The following is a 17,450-nucleotide window of genomic DNA, read 5'->3' on the forward strand; positions in this document are numbered from 1 at the left end:
CGTTTCGCCTACTCCAACTGGTCCTGGAAATCCAGCCCCACAACTATGATCAACGATCTTGGCTGGGAATCCCTTGAATTCGGTCGTAAGAAAAACAATTTACTCATGCTTCACAAGATTGTTAATGAAAAGATTTCCCTACCAAAAGACTTCTTGCCCAAACGAGCAAGAATAAGCAACAGGTTCCAACAAGTGCGTGGTAGAGTCCTGGCGTATTCCAACTCTTTTATCCCTACCACCATTGACTGGTGGAACGAACTTCCAAATGAAGTGACCATGAATGATAACTTAACAACATTTTCTGACGAACTTCTAAAACATATTTAAATCTCATTTATCCTAACTATATACTTTTACAGCTATAGCCTTACAATGAATCTTTACTTCCACTTTCAAGTCTTAGCACCTTAACAATCTTTGTGCCAAGTCTTAGCACCTTCTTCTAGAACAATCTTTGTGCCATTATTTCATTCATTCCTGCTTAGCATCTACTAATCTCTTGCATTATTTCTGAGGTTTACTCAATACTAGGAAGGAGTTTTATTTTATTTTATTTTGTATATGAATAAAAAATTTTACTTAGCACATTAATTCATTTTTCATATCACTTTTCTTATTAAGTACTATAGCCTTAGTCTTAGCCTTAGTTAACTTTGTTTAACTCTTGCTCTAGTATTTATATTCTTTCCCTTAATTTTAATAAAACTTGTACATTATAACAATAATATTTATTTTAAACTTTAAATTTTATATGTGGCGAATATGGGCTCACGCCTAATGCTACTTAATTAAATAGATAGATAGATAGAAGTTTGCAAGCAAAGCCACTTTTTGTTTTTATTTTCACTCATTGTGTTTGGCCTGTCAAAAGCTGCACAAACATCAGATTTTTTGTTTCTTTATGCTCCAAATTTTGAGTCAATGAAGAATCTGTTTCTGCAACATACAACTTTTATTCAAAGACAGTATGAAGAAGATAAACTATCATGCATACCTGTCTTTCAACACCACCAGCCATTAAAAATCTGTGAATTTACCAATTCCCGCTTCCGATTCCATTTTGAATACAGATCTTCGCGGGGGGTAAGACTCATCAGCCAATCAGCGCGCCTCATTCATCTGGTCTGGATTTTCAAATTTCTAGCAGTTTTGTTGAATTTTAAAGGGAAAGTAGGAAGTAGCACTAATAACAAAACAGCAAGACCTAGAACAATTGCGTGAGGGCAACTTTAGGCTTTCCTGAAAGCCAGATAAATTCCGCTTCTAACCGTGTGTCGGGGCTAATTATTCGACGTCGGAAATAAAAGATAAAGACGTATAAAGACAAGGCATATAAAATTTTCTGGTAATTCTCTAAATTTTTCTGTGCTTTAGTAGACGTTAGAATTAGCCCCTACCCCTTGACAGAACGGCTCCATTATGGGCCTCACCCTAAAAAAAAAATTAAATTTCCAGAGTCGTTCAAACCCGTGCATTTTAAGGAAAACCACTGATTTGGGACCTCTCTTTGAGCGGATATTACGGCTATTCACATTCGATTATAAACTCCATTTTTTCTCTAAATGATAGATAAAAGATCAATTTTCTTTCTCCAATTTAAATTATAAGCAATACTCGTTGATACTTTTTGTCATAGTCAGAAGAGAAGTTGCCTTCGAAAAAATCGGAAAATCGCGCAATTTCCAAAAACCCAAATCCCGCGCCCTTAGCATAGTCGAGATCTTAAAAACTTAAATATCCACTAAAATGCTTCAAATAAAAATCATAAGTTATGTTTCGACCGATGATTCCATGGGTATTGATGAAACAGCCCGATATAAGTCGAAATGCATCATTTTTATAACCTAGCTTAATTTGGTAGAAAAGCTTGATCAATTCATGAGAGTAATTGGTATGATCAGTTGCTTTGAAATAAAGAAGTATGCTATCATTAATATTTCGCAAAATCATGTTGATTGATAACAAAGCCCCCTTTCGAGCTCTCTTCTTTGATATCCTTGCCCTATCCTTGCAAACCTTTCAGTTCGTGATTGAGAGAGTGAGATATTTTTTCTACTTCTGTTTAGTTGATATAAAAGGTCTGCCAAACGCTTCGTCGGAGAGTCTTTAAATTGTGAGCTTCCCTCCAAACTTTAAAAAGGACAGAAAGAGAACGGAGAGTGTATTCTCCTCTCTCTGGGCTAATGGTTTGTTTGCTCTTTCCATTGTTGGCCAATTACCTTACGAATGGTTTATGTAAATCTAATAGCGAGAGATTGATCTCTCGCGTTCTCTTTCTCTTCAAAAACATGTAAAAAACCTAACAAATCGACACCCTGGACACTCACACTGCTACTCTGGATTCTAAGAGATTCTACGTTCTGTAAAATGCAAGGAAAATAAAAACATAACAGTAAAGATTGCGGTCAAAGTAGCGATATAAACTTTCAGATTAAAAACATTGCTGTAGGGCTGTATTTTTAGGAAGAAAACAGCTCTAAAACGCTTGAAATTGAGCTTTTTTATCGCGGTTTTTTGTCGAATCGCCATCTTAGTTTATGCAAAAGGCGCCATTTTTAAAGGGACATTTTACGAATAATTAATACGGTTAATAAACAATAGAGAGGTTTCTGATTCACCGATTCATTTTCTTGCAATTTTTGACTAAGTCTGGGATGTTCTAAACGTTTTCGCCAACAAAAATCATAAAAAAAGAAATAAGTTTATACCTAAACTATTATGACAAAAGGAAGTAACTGCAAATTTTTGAATTTGAGAAAATTGATTAAACATGTTTTTTTTTGGTATTGAAAAGAAAAGGCTTTCTGAGACATCACAGTAAGTTATTCTTGTTACTAATAGAAGGTATTAACATATAAAAGGGTTGTGGCAAGCAGAATACCACATGACATTTCGAAATCGGTAGACCTTCCACCTGTCAGAAGTTTAGATTTCAAATGAGTACCAAGGTTTTGTGATAAAAGGAAGTAAGTAACTTTACTTCCTTTTATCAGAAAATGTCGTAGAGCTAAATAGACAGTAATTTCAGTTCCAATACAGGGTGCTTGAAATATTTCTTATGAATCTAGCCTAAAATTGTAGCAAATATACTATAGTTTTTTAAAATATTGTCTAATACTTAAAAATCTACTATATAATATTTGAAAATCTACCATAATTTTTAAAAATATACACTACTTTACTGTAATTTCTGAAGATATGTTTGAAAATTTTTTAACAACTTTGTATGATTTGCTTTCAATTGATTCCTTTATTTTCCTTTTCAGGAACAAAGCTTCTTTGAATTCTTCATTTCTATTGTGTGATGTTTTATAGAAAAATGACGTAGACCCTTTGCGAAATTCTGCCACTGAAACAGTATCCAGCAGTGGTCTTGTTTGTTTCGATTCCGCGCTTTTACTAAGGCCATGCTCATAATCAGCAAAGTCCTTAACATCCATTTCTTTAACATTACCAACGTTCGAAACACACTCAACGAAATCTTTCCAGTCACACACCTTCTCCATCTCCTTCATTTCCTTTTCTACCATGCGATGAAAATTGTCAGCTGACATAAAAGTGTGGCCAACAGTAAAATACTTGAGGGTGATTCTTTCAGGCCCTTCAGTACCACATAAACTGGCATTAACAAATGCAGCTAGGGTAGTGTAAAGGGTCCAGCATTTATTTTGGCCTGAGCAATTATCTAACCAAATAACAACCTCTTTGCTATCTCGAAAATATACTGATCTTTACCCTTTGCGTGCCGGTACCTTGTTTTTGTACCCCAATCCATTTCCCGAGGGGTAATTTTTTTTAGTAACCTGATTTGCCGATGTCGTATATACCCGACATGCAAATTTTAACTCGTGTTGCCGCATGGCGGATATATACGACAAGGATATTTTATTCCTATTTGCCAATGTCGTATACATCCGACAGGCATATTTTCTTCCTATTTGCCAATGTCGTATACATCTGACAAGCATATTTCCTTCCTATTTGCCAATGTCGTATATATCCGACACGCGTTTTTCATTCCTATTTGCCGATGTCGTATATATACGACATAATCGCAGCTTATCCGCCATTTTAGATAAAATTCGAACGTTTTTCATTTAGCGCGAAATTTTTATTGACTCGTTTGTGGCGCAATGTCAATTATTTACAAAAAGCGATCAAATAAGCTAGTTTTCTTTAAAAGTCAATGTGACCTAAGTAAGCAGTAACACAGTATGGATCAAGAAATGACTAAAGAACCAAGAAAGTGAGTAAACTATGTATATTTATTTGTATCTTTAAAAAAGCAGTTTATATCAAAATCATACACACAGTTCAAATAGATGCTTGGAACATTGGGCATGATTTTGATATACTGCTTTTTTTTAAATAACAACAACAACACCAGCCTTTATCGTCTGTCGTGTGTAGAGTTTTCTGGTCAATTTAATTTTGATTTTTTAAGGTACATTTTTTCTTTTACATTTGATTTTTATTTCAATTCAACTTGTGTTTTATTTAAATGGGCAATGCTTATTATAATAGAAAACTAATATTTGGATAAAACACTGCTCATAAATAAATTGACTTCGACTAAGCCATATGTTATAAACAAAGGTCCTGAACAAAAAAGCCTAATTTTAGAACTGTTCATTTAGATCCCGCTATCTTGCATGAAGCAAATTTACTTTGTGTACCCTTTTCCTGATAATTTTTTGCTCTTACTCTTTCAGAACTGTGAAGAATAATCATGAAAAGAATGATGCAAGGTTCACTGCGCTGGAGAAGATAATAAAAGATCAAGATGTAATCATTCAAGCTTTTCAATGGCGAATGGATGACCTCGAGCAGATGGCAACTATTCCTGGTGAAGCTCAAGGAAGTGATGCTACAATACCTCCTGATCTTTCTGTAAATCAATTTTATTGTGCCTATGCTTAACCCTAACTAGTCTTAGCTGATCTTCTTCAAAGGCATTCTTTCCCACTATGTCAGGGTTGTTTAAAGCAATTGCCCTTTGTTGGACTTTTCCCAAAAATCTGCCTTAACTTACCAAGGGGCACAATTCGTTCAACTTTCAGTAATGTTTGGTTTTTAATGGAAAATATAAAACAAAAAATAATGAAATAAATACAAAATATGTAGTCTTCTGTTAGTTTTAAATCTAGTTTCCTAATTTTTGTAGGACAAGGTGCGTAAAGCAGTCAAGGCCAAAATGGGGGAAGAAGATGAATGGAACTTTAATCTACGGTATTTATTTTTCATATTGTCATTATTTCTAAACCCAAGCAGGGTTGGAATCTTAAGTCCAAAACTAGTGTGACATGAAGCAATTTTCAACAAAAAACTCTTATGCTGCTCACTAATTTTTGATAATTATTTTATTTATTTCTTGCTTCTGGCTCTGTATATCGTTTAAAATAATGTTGTCTCATTTCCACCTTTTGGTTGAGGCCAGTAGATTAAGTTTTTTTAATGGAATAATAATTAGATTAATCTTCCTTTTACAGATTTGATGCCGGTGAGAACGTTTTACAAAGAAAATCATTGATGAGATACTCCCGTTCAACGATTATCCAATGAAAGTTGTTAATAGTAAGAACTTAAATTGTTTTAGTTTTACTTTAGGAAATTTTCTTTTTTTATTAATTAACTTTTGGCACTTGGATAAAGTGGATAGAAAAACTGTTCTACATTTAAGCCATTGGTGACCAAAAGAAAACCTTCATTTGTTTCAAAATATGGTATCTTTTCCTTTAGAGTCGTGCAATCGCTACTTCAATAATTTAAAGAGAGGCATCAAGGAGAAAGAAACCCTCACAGAAGAAGAATTGAAACTCAAAATTGTGAAAAATCGTCGATATGGCGGTTGGTTCGAAACGCAGGACACAGGACCCAGGAGGCAGGACACAGGACGCAGGTCAGTGCTGACAGGTCAGCTTTAATTGCTGTAAAAGACAAAGAAAATGTTTGAAAAACACTTGTAATTGTTAGAAATATCATTCTGAAGGTATTTTATTGGTCTAGAACCTTTTTAAAGGTCAAAATCTATCCACATGCTTGCCACGTGCTTTTGCATTTTGTGCCGTGTATAACACGGACCTGTAATACTTGTATTATATATTACACATAAATCACGCATGTATAGCAGTTATCTTTTCAATGTCATTGACATGTGACATATATGTTATACACAAAATACATGTGTTAAAAATATTTATCTCATCTTTAAACAGCCCCAACAGGAAAATAGCTATTTCACAATCGCTATATCATATCTCATTATATCTCCTGCATCACCTTGGGTATGATAACAAAAATTGACTAAAATAGCGTCAAAGGTTTGTATTTTATTAATATATCAATATTTTCATTCCCTATCTCGTATTTTTGATGAAAATGACGTCACTATTTTCATATCTCTAAAACAGCTCTCTTGGAGCATTTAATGTTTTCAAAATATATAAATCTATATCTACTTGCACCATCAGCATCCTATTGAGCATGAAAAAACATTTTGTTGTAAACTGATGTACACACATTGTATTTTGTGCTAGCGTCATCATTTACATAATTTAAATGTCATTTTGTCAATATTTAGGATTGATGGCTTGTCATTTAAAAATCTTTTAAATAGCGTATTTTGTATAATATATAACTTTCCATTGCGTATAATGTTTTTAGAAACATTTTATACATTATATGTTACGAGTGTGTTACAATTTTCCGGTCTGTAGTTTGTATGACCTGCGTCCTGTGTCCTGTCTCCTGCGTCCTGTCTCCTGCGTTTCGAACCAACCGTCGATATGGTAGACGAAATAAGGTAAACATTAATATAACATTTCCTAATTGTTAATTGCATACCAAGGTGATTATTTTCATTTTCCCAAGTATATTACTCAAAGTGTAGAAAGTGAATTAATGCAGTCAAAAGCAACGCTGAGTCTGCTTCTTTGGGTAAACATTTTAACGGGTCAATTACTTATGTATTTTTTTTTTTTTTTCATAACTAGGAGGCAATACGTCGACAAAAGTTGGCTGCCGCTTTCTTTGACGACCTCGACGAAGAAGAAAAGGAGATGATAAATTCTATATCTGGAGATGTGATCACGGACGAGGATTCGGACGTCGACGACAAAAGCATAAAAACTCTCACCTGTCGAAAACTTACCTGGCGCAGTGAAAAGTTTGAAAATCTTTTAAAACGGATCGAGCCGGAGCGGAGTGGCAAATTATTGTATCGTGTGGATGGTCCACCGTCGACGCGAGAGCCGTCGGAAAATTTACCACGCATCTTCATTCAGCCAATCGAAGAGACTGCCTCGTAAAATTTTTTATTTAACAGCATGGATTAACACGTGTATTTCTTTTGTATATAACTTATATTTATAACATCAAATCATTATTATATTTTAACAATAACACAATGTATATATAACTAATATTTATAACATCAAATCATTATTATATTTTAACAATAACACAATGTATATAACTAATATTTACAACTTTTTAATATAAGATCAACTAAAGATATATCTAAAAATGACATAATATTCAAACGTTTCTCGTGTTACATTGTGTGAAAAAAACTCATCTTACATACTTTAGTAAACTTTCTTTTCCGTATAAAATTGCCTAATCGAGAGAGCCGACAGCAATCCAAATTAATTATGGTCACTTGAAGATTAGTTTTTCTATTGGTCATTTTCACTGCACATTTATACCTTTAAAACAAAGATATCCGTACTCCGCTATCATTAGCTTGAAAAGTTATTAGAACTGAGGAAAACTCCTAATATCAGAAAATATCATAAGTTTTCCGGCGAAATAAGGTATTTTATCCGTAATGTTCCCCAAAATCGGATAACTTCGGTTATCTTACATCTACGGAAAAATCCGGAAACTTAAAGTTAAACGACATCGGGAAACTCAATTCAAATATTTCCGAAGATGGAAAACTTGGTTAAGTCGCGTCGGATAACTTCGCCAAATATTTCCGAACTTGTAACACTCGGTTAGGCGACATCGGATAACTTCGCCAAATATTTCCGAACTTGTAAATCTCGGTTAGGCGACATCGGATAACTTCGTTAAATATTTCCGAAGTTAAAAAACTCGGTTAGGCGACATCGGATAACTTAGTTAAATATTTCCGAAATAGGAAAACTTAGGGGTACGTTTCCTGCTATTTTACGAAGTTCGCTTTATCTAAGGAATACAATTAGGAAAACTTAGACTACTAGATGTTATCCGGAGTAATAATGATTCGGAAACTAAGTATTTTTTGCTGTGAAAAAGTCGATACCAGAACAGAAACCTAAACTTTCTTTTTTTATTTCAATCTATCAAAAGGTGAAATTTTTTGCGGAACGACCGTTTTGAGGGCGCGAAGCGCCCGAATAGGGAGTGTAGCATCATTTCTCTAGATCTGCGCGTGGCGTAAAAAAATCTGTATATGTACGAAAATTTCTGAAAATGAGCCGGTGGAATGGCGAAATATCGACTTTGCTTCGTGTTGGATGGGGTTACAATTAGTTTAGCACTATTTGAAGTATTTGTTTCATAAATTACTTATTTTAATAGAATATAATCTATGTTTGAGTATGATAATCTAAGATCTTTTATAAAAATTGCAACTTTTGTACAAATAATAGTAATAGTACCAAAACTTTATCTCCTTTGCTTTTTTCCTGCTTCTTCCAAATGTCTGGGCCCAGTCTTTTTTTATGCGTTTCATTTTCAAAACAACAAAGATGGCCCTGAAAACCAACGAATCTCTTTGGTTTTTGAGGTGCATGCATTAACTTTTGGACTGATTATGGCCCATTGAAAGGTAAATCTTCATTTTTTTTCACCTTTATAGTTTCAACTACCTTTGGAATATTACATTAGTAATTTTTCTTTGTGTTGACTTTTTTGTATTAAATTGGATTTCATCTCACAAAACAAAATGTTTTTTTCTCGGCCATGACCATGTGTTTCATGGATATCATATGGCCATGTTTTCTTTCCACAGGCTTATTTTTATTAATATGGGTCGTGTGTTTATTCAATTTTACTCTAACTATAATTATTTTCATCTCTTCTGTCTTCAGGGTTCAGGTGAAGGAGCTTGATTGATGTAATGGGTGACTTTTAACTACCGATCGGCCGACTGGGTGAATCAGCAGTGTTTCAGAGTTTTGGTGGGTGAACGTGCACAACAAAGAAGCAGCATAAAACCAAAATATACATAGCATTATGACTGTATGAACAGATTGTGATTGATGGAGAATAATAAAATGGTCCTGACCTGCTGAATATAAATTGTGCCAGTTCCATGTTATTCCATGCAATGTTTACGAGACAAAAGAGAAGACTGTACTGGAAAGCAGAATCAAAATGATAATTACTAGTTGCTATTTTCGTCATTGAAGATTTCTTCAATATTTGTTCGATAATGGAATCATTTTGATTTGGCTTGATTGATTGTTGATTCCATTATGGCTTGCTGATTCTCGAGAGATTTTTGTTTAACATTGGAGCTTGATCATCATCAATTAGAATAATGCCGATTTATATTTGTACGATAAAGTGATAACAAGAGCATGATTGATGACTTTAGCCCAAAAGACAACTTAAATGATAAAAGTACCTATATGTTACTTTTGATGCTAGCTCGAATATATTTTCAAACAAGATATCTTTCACAAAAAAAGTGTTTTTTACTGGCAAATCAACTTATATTTTCATAACTCTTTGACTTGTTGGGATTGGGTTGTGCTTCATTGTCTAATCGCACGATGAATAATTTTTTCTTATTTGGCGCCCCTTCATAGAGAGGAATTAATCGTTGTAGATAATGCTTGTTATTATTACCGCCTAATAAATAGTAATGGCATTACTTTAATACACCATAAGTTTTTTAATTTTTTTTTTGCAAGGCAAGGTTCTTTAAAAAATTAGTTTGGACTGGTTTGGATTGATTTTATAAATGAAACATTGGGAACATCTTTTTGCCGAACACACAATATCGCAAAAATAGACTCACAAAAAGACAAAATTTCATCACGCAAAAAAAATCTCACTAGTCTTGATAAGTTAAGCTTGGTTTCCACTGTGTGATAACGCGTGACAACATGTGATAGTGTGTGATAAAGAACTTGAGATAAGATTTTGTTTACTACAATTACACCTGGCATATCCGTTTCCAGTGGATGAAAAAACGAGAGTTAAGAGTTATATTTTATGATAAGAGAGACTTTGTACGTACGTGTATGTGTGTGCAATAAACATGGAGATTCAAGGTTTTAATGAAAGTTATTTCGACGAAGAATCTGATTCAAGCGAAAGTGATAGTGACGATGAATTGATGGAGATGGCGAATTTAATCATTATGATTAGGAGGAGAAGAAGGAGAAACAAGAGAAAACAGAAAAAACGTCGTCGATCACCAAGATTTTGGGTTCGAGATATCTTTCTTCTACGATCAAAATACGGAGAGTATCATCAACTTGTGCAGGAGCTTCGACATGGAGATCGTGAATACTTTTTCAGATATATAATATAATGTCATTTACATGTACTTATATTACGACAGAATTTTGAAAACAATTTAGCCAGCCTTTGCTCCTGAATGATTCAGATTGATTCTATGATTTTACAACTGTTGTAAAGTATATTCAAAAATAAAGACCATTTGATTTGTTTTATTCTTCAGATATTTCCGAATGTCACCAGAACGCTTTCAACATTTGCTGGAGCTGGTATCCCCTCTCATTACAAAGAGAAGAACCAACATGAGAGCACCGATTCCCCCGGAAGAGAGGTTGGCTTTAACACTTCGCTTTTTGGCAACTGGTGATTCCCAACAATCCCTAAGCTTTTCGTTCAGAATGGGAAGACCTACCGTGAGCAAGATAGTTGCAGAAACGTCCGAGGCAATTTACCAAGTATTGAAGGATAAGTATTTAGCAGCACCAGAATCTAAGGAAGAATGGATGAAGATTTCGAAAGAGTTTGAAGAAATGTGGAATATGCCACATACTATCGGATGCATCGACGGAAAACACATCAGGATCGAGTGTCCCCGACTCACTGGATCACAGTATTACAATTATAAAGGTTTCTTTAGCATTGTTCTAATGGCTGTTTGTGATGCTAACTATTGCTTCACCCTTGTTGACCTTGGACAATATGGAAGTAATAACGATAGTGGAGTTTTATCATCCTCGCTGATGGGGGAAATGTTTGATGGCGTAGAAATGAATCTCCCTGACCCATCGAAGATCCATCCTTCCTCGGAAGAAAATGTTCCTTATTTCTTGCTTGGTGACGAGATTTTCCCCCTAAAAAGCTGGCTAATGAGGCCGTACCCTGGAGCAGGAGCTTCGGAGGAGGAGAGGATTTACAACTACCGCCATTCCAGGGCCCGTCGCTGCATTGAGAATGCTTTTGGTATTCTGTCACAACGATGGCGGATTTTCCTTAGACCAATCAAAGCGTCGGTTAAGAATGTTGAAAGCTACACATTGGCTTGTCTATCACTGCACAACTATCTTCGCCTCACAAATAATGCTGGATATGTCCCAGCAGGATTTGCTGATTCGGAAGATTCTAGCGGAAACATTGTTGACGGTACCTGGCGAAATGGCGTGGAAGGCGAAAATGGAGCACTAAGAAATCTTACTACACTCCACGGATCAAGATTCACCAAGACAGCCCTCGAAATTAGAGAAAAACTTAAAACCCACGTTAACAGTGAAGAAGGTAGTGTGCCCTGGCAAGTTGCTTATGTTAGAAGAACATCACATTATGCTGTTTAGAATCAAGGAATTTGAACTGAATCATCTTTTTAGCATTTGATGAGATTTTTTAAACGAATATAAACCGTGCTACTAGTATAATTATCATACAAAGAAAATATAATCAAAGTGGCAAAATAAACATGAAAATGTTCAGTTTATTCATCTTTTGTAGTTTGTATATTTCTAAACCCATGTGTTCCAAATAGTGGTATTAGCTGGGGAGGAAAGATGATGCATGCCAGCAGTTGGGGTGGCAAATCCCCCTGGGATGGTGAAGTACTGGATGGTGTGCGGGGAATAGGCTGCATTTGGTGTAGATTGATGGGTTGCATATCATTATTTGTTGGTGGCATGGGGAATGGTTGAGGATTTATTGATGACGGGGTCTGGTTGAGTTGCTGCAGGGGGTTAGGTGATTGGTTATATTGATGATTTGATTGCATTTGATGGCTCATCACGGCCATCTGATGTTTGAATAATGTACTTCTGATGTCTTGTTTAGCAATACACCTTACTAGCATAGGAAGCTGTTTCAGTTCTAGAGAAAGTGCTTTGCAGAACGCATCTTCACTATCGACTCCTTGCTTGATATTTTCCTTTTCCCGTTTTCGTTTTTCCTTTTCGTTTAACTTTCTGTTCATCTTTGACATCACCGATAACTCCATTTCCTCAATGAATACTTCATTTGTAGCACCCTGGGCTACCTTTTTTGATTTCTTTTTGTTATCCTTAGTTGACGTTGATGACGTTGCTTTGCTTGTCGTTTTGTTAGTTCCGGTATTCGAATCATCCGGTTTTGGATAAACAATGGATTCTTTATCAGACTCTATCTCTTCCTCATCCTCCCCAAATAGACTGTCGTCATCACTGCCAGCTTCACTTCCCTCGTTATCACCATCGACGTCCTGTGATTCTTCCTGCGTGTTTTCCTGCGTGTCTTCATGAGTCCCTTTCTCTGGAGGATCGTTTGCTTTGTTTTTCCCGATATTTGTGCGTCCATTTCTTGGCTGTACGAAGCTGTCAATCCAATTCATGAAAGAGTACTCCTTGATGCCCTTCTCTCCTTCGACAAACATCGGTGTTCGCTCAGTGCCTGATCTATTGACGTTCCTCCATTCCTTTTTCTTTCGAAGGTACTTCTTCTTTAGGACAGTGAACAGTGATAATGCCTTCTCTCCTGATGATAAAAAAATATTTTGTATTAATGTTTGATATAAAAATTCCTCTCTAGATATTGAAATTTTGTGAATCTAACCTTTCTTAAAGTGATGCAGTATGAACTAATGATCGACAACTTGACACAGGGGGTGTCTAGATTGACTCTTCGACTTTCACTATCCACTAGAATTTAGCATTATAATTTGCTTTCCCATACAATACTAAGACGTGTTTGAAAAGTTAACAAGACCGTATAAAGGAATACATAACATTCAGACTAATAATGATAGTAAAACTGACCGTTTTGAACAAACTCTAACTGCTCAGCGACATTTGCCCACGCATTTGCGACTGCATCCTTCTCCTTGTACCCTTTTGCTTTTTTGTCATACAGACAAGTGTGAAATTTTACAGTTTCAGACGACTGCTCTTCTTCGGGTAATAAAAGTCCAACCATCTTAACTTCAACTAATCAACCAAGGAACTTGCTTCAACACACAGAAAGAAAAAAGAGAGAAAAATCCTCACATAAACTTCTTATTTCTTGCGTTCGTGCTCTCAAAACGAAAAAATAAACAACTTCAACGAACGATTTCTAGAATTTGACGTAACATGCGTCAGGTGTGTCGGGGCGCCTTTTGATCTTTCCTTGTCACACGTTATCTCACAAATTTTTGTGTTCTTGGATTGAAATGAATTTCAATTCAAGAACACACTATCACACGTTATCACAGTGTGATAACATGTGATAAAAATTATTTTAGGACGTTTCCACTATGAGATAAAAATTACTTTTGTGATAGTGTGTTCTATACAGGCTGTCTGTCACACACTATCACACGTTATCACGCAGTGGAAACCAAGCTTTACTGGAAATTATTGCTAGGCTGCTGATTCCTTTTCGGAAAATTGATACTACATTTGAAGTGAATGATATTATAAAGAGGTAGCACATTTTGAGAGATTGTATACTAGGTTCTAATGGCTGAAAAGCTCAAGATCATCTTTCAAACTACGCACTATTTTCTTTTAAATTTTGAAGGGAAATGTATAATATAATTTTTGAATTGTTGATAAATTTGTCTTTGTAAAAGTTTTTAGAGAGCTAAGTAATTGTTTCAAAAAGTCACAAAAAGATGGGATAAAAGTTTCTCGCTCAGTTTGAATGTTTTTGATTTTTAGTTTGACACGCGTTTTCTGAATTTTAATTAGCTTTTTCAGATAAAATCATGGTATATATTAACTTCTTTTGCGCTGATAATTTTTAGAAAAAAAGAATAAATTAAATATAAACAAAATTTCATTCAACATAATACTATAGTATAAACAATTGATAATCAACCGATCCATAGTAAGTTAATTTTTAAGCAATTGTCTTGTATTACATGACAAAATTAAAATGATTCATAAGTATTTAACGTACAGTACAAAGCAGACAGCTTAAGTCGATCAGAAAGACCATTAAAACAACATTGCCTCAGTTAAACATCAAAATTTAAGATATTAATTTAATTCAATAAATAGATTCAAACAATTTCAATTTAGCATCCAAATAAATAAATAAAGTTTATAACAAAACAAATTTCATCAAATATTGTATATAAAATATTAATTTTTGTTAGTAATGTTTATGGTCAAGTTGTTTATTTGACAGTTTTGAAATAATGTCGGAAGCAGACGACTAGAGATATCACTGCTGGAAGTAAGAGTTCTTAAATCAATGTTACGAAAAAGTTCATCATCAGAGAATGACTCTGATGGTGGTGACTGATGATTGGCTTTGGTGAACAGGAACTGAAGTAGACTTGTCGATACAACGTGAGATGGCTTGTCCCATGGTGACTTTTTCATAACTAATAACTCTCTGGCAAACGGCCAGTGACGAAACAGATTTATGCCCAATGACTGCCATGATCTGGGCTGGATTGAACATGGATCTTGAAAGGAGAGTGGCGCCAGTTGCTCTTACACTATGGTTTGTGTACTTAGTGGAGAGTTCACATAGTGCACTCATTTTGGTTATAAAATTTGACAACAATCTCTGTCCAACAGCAATGTTACAAAACCAAACATTTTCTTCGCTACAAATACTGTCCTTGGGTTTTTGCCAGAGTTTATTGTTTGAAGAATTCAGCTTTGAAGTGTAAGAAAGAAATGACTTAACTGGGCAAAGGTTGCTATTCGGAATTTCTGGCATAAATCCACTCGTCGCTTCTTTATCATTCTCTGGATGATTCTTGGCGAGTTCGTCAACAGCCTGACAGACGTATCGAGTCCCATCTGCTCCTGTTTGGACAACAAAAGTGTCCTTATTCATTGAGTGCATGTTTTCGGCTCCTCTTCTGCAAAAATATAGCCTGATGTCCAACTGCACTTTGTTTTGCAAACCACAAGGGGTGCTGATATCGAAGTACATGGATTGGTACATTTTCTGCAAGTCAGAGTCAGAGATGATGGGATAATGTTTCACATATCCTTTTCCTTCTTGCTTGAACTCCTTGATGGCTGCCTTGTAGGAGATGTTGGCTTCGCGAAACGCAGGATCTTTGATTATGTCGATCTTTCTTTCTATTGCTGGAGTCTGAAGGTATCTATTTAAAGAATGTCTATAGTTTTCCATGCTTGCAGCTTTATATTTTTCTCCATTGGTTCTTCGAGTGTTGATATAAAAGTGGACCAAAATATCGTTCAATTGCTTATCTGTCATATTCTCGAACCTTTCGTCCATGTTTTTCTCCATTAAATAATCTCGCAGTTGTTTGGCAGCTTTCTTATTAGATTTAAGAGTGTTGTTAGCATTGATGTTGGTCTTTTCTTCTGTGATTTGAGCTTCAGTAGCACATCCAAATCTGCTTGCCATTTTTTTGCTTCTATCTTGCTTCCAAAAATCCAAAGATATTCTGAAACTAATTTTCATTTGTTTTGTTTGAATCGAATGTTTTTATTGATTTGAGTGCTGCGATTGGCGTATGGAAGCTATGGAATGTCTTAATTTTTTTTTCGAGAACAAAAGGTTGAGATCAAAATAAAACAGTCGAATCTGGAACAAAACATTCGAAAGCACATTCGCCAATATCCAATGTCTTCTTTTTTTTTCCAATCGAATGCAAGTAAGACAGATACGGTATATATCCCACCTCCACGTGATGTCTTTTGACCAATGAAATCGCGAGAAACTTACTGATGCGGGATAATTGCTAAGCTTCGTTATTTTGTTCCTGTTTCTGTCATAAAAACTCTTTACTATGCTCTTTTCCATTCACATATGTCATACGTAAACATTGTCTGGGGCCAAGGATTGACTCAAAACTCAAGAATTGGCCGACCCCAAAAACGATGTCTTCGCATCCTCGATTTTTCTAACTTTGACGCTGAAACCTCTCAACTCTTTGAAAACACTGGTATACCTACTACAATCACTCAAACTGTGTTCAAGTGTAACATCAAACTTGTACACCAAACTATTAACAAAATCTCTCCACCAGCACTACAGGAATCTATTGATTTAAAAGTCTTTTCTCGTGCATATCAAACAAGAAATATGAACCTGAAGCTCCTAGAACAACCCAAAGCTAAAACCTTGAACTATGGCTTAAAGTCCGTTAAATACCAATCGATATTAAATTGGAACCAACTAATATTGCACTCAAAAGAACCCCTAAGTTCACTGTCTACGTATCTACTTAACAAAAGAGTCGATAATCTCCTACACAGCTAATTCTGATGATGTCCTTACCTGTACTTCATCAACTTTGAGAACCTTTCCTTTTTTCAAGTTGAGACTTATTTGAAAAATTGATTAAAATTTTATTTTTCATTTTTACAGTATTAATTGTTAAATAGCATACGTTTTTTTGTTCTTATTTCTTCTATCGGTACTTTTATGTTGTTGTGTAATAATCCCTCCCCTATTATTAAAATCACAAACATATACTTGCAACCAGGTAGTCATCCCATTGATTAGTCGGGTAAACTCCATATGGATGGCCAGAGCCTGACCTGCTCCCCAACTTAATTATATTGTAATTTTTTCACTGTTTTTTGATTGTTTCATTCTACTTGTTGCAGATGATTCTTACCTGTATCGCCCAATATCCACAATTGCTGATGCAGAGGAGCTACAAAAAGATCTATCCAATCTAACAAGTTTTATCGCCAGTTTTATCAATCTTGTCAATCAATCACCTCAATCCACCTTTTTTCCAGTCTTTGTTAGGGAATTCACTCAACAGTCTCTTTACGCCATAGTTCTTGTCTTTTCGGTAGTGTTTGATGAGAATTTTGTCCTCTTTACTGAACGGCATTTTGAAAAATGAATAACTCGCGGTTACTAGTCCCTGTTTTGGACAGTTCCACACTGTCATGTCTTCTATTACTATTTACTGCAATGTCTTCTTTCTCAAATAGCAATGCAACGAATTCTTTACAATCTGTTTTTGGTTTAAACTTTAGGAGGCGAGTAATAGACGATGAGGAGAATTTTTTCATTTTTGACGTCAAAATGAAATATCTTTGTTCACTTGT

At 35.1% G+C, this 17,450-nt stretch overlaps 1 protein-coding gene, 1 long non-coding RNA gene and 1 pseudogene across 2 annotated transcripts; all 3 read left to right on the forward strand.

The window, feature by feature from the left end:
* Nucleotides 1-17,450, forward strand: part of LOC136823935 (uncharacterized) — a 400,726-nt pseudogene that overhangs the window by 3,070 nt on the left and 380,206 nt on the right.
* Nucleotides 4,692-5,840, forward strand: LOC136823863 (uncharacterized). Its single transcript, XR_010849078.1, has 4 exons — nucleotides 4,692-4,890; nucleotides 5,165-5,229; nucleotides 5,490-5,574; nucleotides 5,740-5,840. It is a non-coding gene; the product is annotated as an uncharacterized lncRNA (long non-coding RNA).
* On the forward strand, nucleotides 10,256-11,786 carry LOC136823910 (putative nuclease HARBI1). Its single transcript, XM_067080066.1, has 2 exons — nucleotides 10,256-10,464; nucleotides 10,682-11,786. The coding sequence occupies exons 1-2, from the start codon at nucleotides 10,256-10,258 to the stop codon at nucleotides 11,784-11,786; spliced, it is 1,314 nt and encodes a 437-aa protein (XP_066936167.1).

This window comes from Clytia hemisphaerica, unplaced genomic scaffold (genome assembly GCF_902728285.1).
Source record: "Clytia hemisphaerica strain Z4C2 unplaced genomic scaffold, Clytia hemisphaerica genome assembly, whole genome shotgun sequence".
NCBI lineage: Eukaryota > Metazoa > Cnidaria > Hydrozoa > Leptothecata > Clytiidae > Clytia > Clytia hemisphaerica.

Excerpts from the sequence above, each read along its gene's own strand:
- LOC136823910 (XM_067080066.1), top strand. The coding sequence starts at position 10,256 with ATGGAGATTCAAGGTTTTAATGAAAGTTATTTCGACGAAGAATCTGAT. Across the intron at positions 10,465-10,681 it reads CTACGATCAAAATACGGAGA|ATATTTCCGAATGTCACCAG; the intron begins GTATCATCAACT and ends TTTATTCTTCAG.